This window comes from Xenopus laevis, chromosome 9_10S (assembly GCF_017654675.1).
Source record: "Xenopus laevis strain J_2021 chromosome 9_10S, Xenopus_laevis_v10.1, whole genome shotgun sequence".
NCBI classification, from domain to species: Eukaryota; Metazoa; Chordata; class Amphibia; order Anura; family Pipidae; genus Xenopus; species Xenopus laevis.
Genome location: NC_054388.1, coordinates 108,658,091 through 108,664,387, shown reverse-complemented (window position 1 = coordinate 108,664,387; position 6,297 = coordinate 108,658,091). Strand labels below are relative to the sequence as shown.

The following is a 6,297-nucleotide window of genomic DNA, read 5'->3' as shown; positions in this document are numbered from 1 at the left end:
CCAGCCATGCAGAACTCAAGCAGCTTTGTTTGTTTCCCTGTAGAGCAGTCGGCGAATGTGTAGAGATTTGTATTGGATTTTATTTTTGCCTTTACATCCCCTTTACTGTTTCCAACTCCAGCTGCAGGGACAAAGATCATGGAGCCAGATTTTAACAGATAAACTGGGATTCTATTTTCAGGATTTCATCAGGAAATTCAGGATTTCCAGCAGGAATTAGTAAATATCAGTCTCACTTTTGACTTTGGCTCCAGGATTTGGAACAAGATGCCAAATGCCAAGGACTCCCCCAAACTGGACTGAATGTGGTTTTATTATATGTGTATAACACACAAAAGCCATGAATATCTTGTAAGTTATATCCTTAAAGTTATAAACGGCGAGTAGTGATGTCAAATTACTCACTAAAACGTGTATTATGAATAAAGTACCCCTTGTTGGAAAATATGAGGATATTAAGTCACCTCAGAGTCCCACAACCTGTACAAAAACACACAACCCTTCTATATGATCATGGAACGCCTCTGTGACTTATAATATCCTTATATTTTACAATAGGGGGAACTTTATTCACTATACAAATGATCCCATTGTGATGCCGGGCAGTGGCACCAACACAAAGCTTCTCCAACAGATCTGCCTTGGCGCCCACAGTCTTTGTGTGATCACAGATCCTTATCCAATAGTCACAGCCCCTCTCTCAGCTGATTGGCTCTGGCTCTGTGCCGTCCCTCTCATACCCATAGACGGTCAATGTACAGACAAGGGGTGAGGCAGTCGCACAGACCAGTCCAGTGATAAATTGGAAATATTAACCCTTTACGTCTCGGTGTCATTCAGCCCCGCCTACAAGTCCAGCAATAACTTGGTCTCTGTGCCACAGAATTTCCGCCAACCCATTGAGCACAGGAGCACATTCTGCAAGTCCCGCCCTCCCATCCAGATCCCGCCCATCAGTCATGCGGGGCCCATTCACACTCCGTACTCGCATGACGGGCAGCTGCCATGTTCTCTGGAAGTCGCGCAGGTCGTCCTCGGTCACATCCGTGTGCATGTACTGGTCCAGCCTGGCGGGAGGATAAGGAAGTGCAACAGAATCGGGGGGTATGTACTTGCACAACATGGGGCGGGGGCTCACCCGGATTCCTACAGACCCTTCTAGAGCAGAACATGGGGGGCACATGTATATAGTGCACTGGGGATCACACACACTGGGTTACACTAGTACAAGGATACTTGGTCCCAATAACCACACGTGTGACATCTTCGTCCTGGTCGAGTGTGCGAGAGATCAGCGCCGGCACATCCTCGAATGACGAACGATCGGTGAAAGAGAAGAGGAAGAGAACTGCGTCTGCCTTTTCTTTACACGCCTGGGGGCACAGAAAACAAATTCCAGGGAAGTGGCCAATCAGAAGCCAGGCTTTTAGTCACTATCAAGAAATTTCTACAGGCCCCTCCCAGATCTGCCTCTGGGATAGTCACTTACTGGTAAGATGTGATCAAACTTCCGGAGAGCCCCCTCCCCACAGTCCCAGAACTGGAACCTGAAAATCACGGGTCGGGCGCTGCCACTCGGGCGGACAGGCCAATACATGCAGGTGGTCTGAATACCTGGGGGGGGAGGGGTGTGAGAATTAAAGGGAAATATTACAATATAATACATAAAAGCCATGAATATCCTGTAAATGATATCCTCATAAACGGTGAGTAGTGATGTCATCTCTGTCACATGACTCACTCAAACTTGTGTATAATAATAAATAAGTACCCCCTGTTGAGGGGTTCCGTGACCTGTATAAAGCCTTCGGACTCATGTTTTTATATGGTCACGAAACTCCTCGGTAACTCCTCAATAATATCCTTATAATTTGAAAGAGGGGGTACTTTATTCACTATTTAAACATATCTGTGCCGAGTAAATAACAGTGGGGGCAGTTTGGTGACTTCCCTGCAAATACTCTGGGCTGGGGGCCACAGAGATGCAGTAGCCTCTAGCCAACAGTCCCAGCTACTAGTCACCAACTCACTAAGTGTAAATATCAGGGGCACTATATAAAAACGATGGAATTTATTGGATTTTGTCCTGCACCTCCCTTATTAAATAGGTTGTGCTGCTTTAAATTAATAAGTATGATGTAGAGAGGGATATTCTGAGACAATTTGCAATTGGTTTTCATTTTTTATTATTTGTGTTTTTTGACTTATTTAGCTTTTTATTCAGCAGCTCTGCAGTTTGCAATTTCAGCTGTCTGGTTGCTAGTGTTCAAATTACCCTAGCAACCAGGCACTGATTTGTACAAGAGACTAGAATAAAAATAGGAGAGGCCTGAATAGAATGATGAGTAATAAAACGTAGGAAAACTATAGGCAGAAGTGATCGGGACAACTCCACCTCTCTGTATTTCATTTTCTTATTATCCTTCTATGGATTGAGCCGATTGGGAACCAATTTATCCTATAAAATTATTTATGGTCACTAATTAATTTTACTATTTACAAACTACAATCAATTGGGAGAATTAATTTAATTATTGGCACTGAACTTTATTAACATATAATTTAGGGATGCACCGAATGCACGATTTGGGATTCGGCCGAATCCCCGGTGAAAGCTTCGACCGAATGGAATCCTAATTCACATATGCAAATGAGGGTCAGGAAAGGAAAAAGTGGGAAAAAATTCTTCTTTTGTGAAGTCATGTGATTTCCCTACCTGCCCCTAATTTACATATGCAAATTAAGTTTCCGATTCTGTACGGCCAGGCACAAGGATTTGGCTGAATCCTTCTGAAAAAGGCCGAATCCCAAACCGAATCCTGGATCTGGTGCATCCCTAATATAATTAATTACCGAGAATCAGTTGGATTAATTGAAATAACTATATACAAGCACTTTTATAAAGTTACTACCCCTTTGGGAGAATCTATTAACATTATTTATTGGCACTGCACTTTAGAATAGATCAATTGATTAAGAAAGATATTGGATTAATTGATATCGGCACTAGTGATGGGTGAATACATTTGCCTGGCCAATTTCCACGATTTTTTTGGTGAAAACGTTGGAATGGCTCGATTTTTTGGTGAAAAGTTAGAATTTTTCGTTTTTTTGGTGAAAACGTTGGAATTGCTTGATTTTTTCCATGAAAAGTTCGAATTGCTCGATTTTTTCCATGAAAAGTTCAAATTGCTCGATTTTTTCGTGAAAACTTTCGAAGTGCTCGATGTTTTCGTGAAAACGTTCAAATTGCTAGATTTTTTCGTGAAAACGTTCGTATTGCTCGATTTTTCCGTGAAAATGTTCGAATTGCTCGATTTTTTCGTGAAAACGTTTCAAATTTCTCTAATTTGTCCTGAAAACGTTCAAATTTCTCAATTTTTTCGTGAAAACGTTCGAATTTCTCTATTTTTTCCTGAAATCGTTTAGAATTTCTAGTTTTTTTCGTGAAAACGTTCGAACCTCTAGATTTTTTCGTGAAAACGTTTCAAATTTCTCGATTTTCTCCTGAAAACTTTAGAATTTCTCTATTATTTCGTTAAAACGTTCAAATTTCTCTATTTTTTCGTGAAAACGTTAGAAGTTCTCGTTTTTTCGTGAAAAAGTTAGAATTTCTCAATTTTCCAGCGAAGCAGGAGAAATTCACCCATCACTTATCAGCACTTTCATTTGAATATAGAATTATTTGAAGGCACCGAACAATTGAGAGCTAATTAGAAACTGAATGAATGGACTCATTGGCACTTTAATAGGAGATTTGGAATTATTAAAGACTATAGATTGGTGGGATTTCATTGCTGGTAATGTATTGAGTTTTTTCACTCCGGTGGGTGTTGATTTTGGAATAATAAAGGGAACTGATTTCGGGAGACCGTCCATAGTACTTGATAGAAGAGGGATTCTTTTCTATTCCTCGCTGAAGTTACTTAAAAAGTAGCAATAACAATATATTTGTAGCCTTGCAGAGCATTTGTTTCTTTAGATGGGGTCAGTGACCCCCCCCCCCCATTTAAAGGCTGGAAAGAGTCAGAAGAAGAAGAAAGGAAATAATACACAAAGTATAAAAGAGAGAGAAATGTTTCGGGCCCCACTGGAGCTTTGCTAAAGGGTCCAGAAATGTTGCCCTTTGTTTGTTTGTATAGGGACTAAATAAATAACTAAAGATTCAGACTGTGCTACTGCATTTCTTTTCTCTTGACCCAAAAAAGCAGGAGAAGGTCTTCCAGTTTAGGTACTCACAGGGGTAGCGCACTGCTAATCACTACTATAAACGAGAAAGAAATGAAGACCAATTGTAAAGTTGCTGAGAATTAGTCTATAACCTACTAAATTCTGATGGGACACGAGCTCCCCCTAGAGGCAGAACCATTGTTACCAGTGCGGTGCATTGTGGGTAGTTACCAGCGGTCTCGTGGTGCATGCTGGGTACGGCCAGTCCGCTCAGTTTAGCGATGAAGGAGGTTTTTCCGACGCCGCTTTTCCCGCAGACAAAGACTTTATAAGCAGCGACATCGGCCGGGAGGTGCGGGGGGAGCACGGGCCGCTCTATCAGTCCTGCCGGGGGGACACAAGGAGGGAGGGGTCAGAGCGGGACAATGAAGGGGCAACGGGGCGTCTCTGGGGGAGATTTACCGAAGAACTTGCGTTTGTTGTGGCGCAGGACGCGGCTCAGGTAGTCGAGTCCCTCCGGGGAGCGCTGCCACTCGGGATCCAGCACGGGGGTCACCGACATGTCCAGCAGGGGGCGTGGCTGCACCAGGGCCCGTATCTCTGTAGTGCAGCAAAGAAAATACTAGTAGGGCGTCTTGAAGCTTCCGGTAACAAGTCAGTGCAGGGGGAGGAAAGAGATAGTCTCCGTAGCAACAGGAGAGACAGAGCGCGTGTCCAATGAGAAGCAGCCAGTTCAATTAGAAAGTCAGTCAATTATCAAATAATCCTTCGGCGGAGGCGCAGAAATCAAGTGCTGCTGGGGCTTCAGTAGGGGACAGCGGAGTTGGGTGACGCAGTTCTCATGTGGAAATAAATAACCCATATTTTAGAAAAGAAAAAGAAACCCCACCAATTGTTATGATTCTAAAATTGGCCAGAAATACTGCAACGTGATTTATTACACTTGTTTACTGACAACAATTCATAAAGAATTATAATAGAATTAATAAAGTGCTAGTGCTGCTATAAATTCATCCATAATTAGAAAAATTCATGGATTTAAGTAAAGTGCTGTGCAATAAATTAGAATATTAGGCCCCAAAGAAAAAAATCAATTAAAAATATATATAGAAAAATGACCAACTTTAGGTAGTGGGTTAGCAATTGAGGTCACAATCCATAAATTTAGATTACAGAAAATAGAAAAAATAGATGGTGGAGTTGTCCCATAAACTAACTGCCTGATTTTTTCTAAAGCCTGGGACACCACAAAGATAAGGCAGGACAGGGTAACCGGGGCTGTGGCCTTGGTATTTAACTTGCCCTAAGTGTTATTAAGAGGCTAGGTATCCCTAAAAAGCCACAAACCGTCGGCCCCTTAGAAAGGAAGGAAGATTGTAAGAGGTTGTATAGAATAAAGAAGGATTAGACCCCGAGCTCTCTTGCCCCCACTTCCGTTGAAAAACCCAGCCCAAATATTTCCTATAGATCGATTTGGCAAAATTCAATTTGACCACAAGAGGATCACTAAAAACGCCGACGTACGTTTCGCTGAATAGCTTTGTCAAGGCAAGAATGGCTTTTTAGGGATACCTAGCCTCTTAAAAACACTTAGGGCAAGTTAAACACCAAGGCCACAGCCCCGGTTACCCTGTCCTGCCTTATCTTTGTGGTGTCCCAGGCTTTAGTAAAAATCAGGCAGTTAGTTTATGGGACAACTCCACCATCTATTTTTTCTATTTTCTGTCATCTAAATTTATGGATTGTGACCTCAATTGCTAACCCACTACCTAAAGTTGGTCATTTTTCTATATATATTTTTAATTGATTTTTTTCTTTGGGGTCTAATATTCTAATTTATTGCACAGCACTTTACTTAAATCCATGAATTTTTCTAATTATGGATGAATTTATAGCAGCACTAGCACTTTATTAATTCTATTATAATTCTTTATGAATTGTTGTCAGTAAACAAGTGTAATAAATCACGTTGCAGTATTTCTGGCCAATTTTAGAATCATAACAATTGGTGGGGTTTCTTTTTCTTTTCTAAAATAATTTTTGTTTTTTCTGACATCCGTCAGACCTCAACTAATAGTTGTGAATATAATTTCTTAGTATTTGAATAAAGGTTTCGTCTTTTAGGCT

The 6,297-nt window shown here is 41.3% G+C and overlaps 1 protein-coding gene across 1 annotated transcript; it reads right to left on the bottom strand.

Annotated features, from left to right (window-relative positions):
• Positions 1–295: 295 nt before the first annotated feature.
• On the bottom strand, positions 296–5,027 carry cplane2l.S (ciliogenesis and planar polarity effector 2-like S homeolog; the record flags this gene model as incomplete). The annotated part of the gene is given in 5 exon segments (NM_001092428.1): positions 296–1,067; positions 1,237–1,373; positions 1,490–1,614; positions 4,402–4,554; positions 4,633–5,027. Coding segments are annotated over 5 exon segments (750 nt in total). The 3' UTR covers positions 296–832.
• Between the last annotated feature and the right edge of the window lie 1,270 nt (positions 5,028–6,297).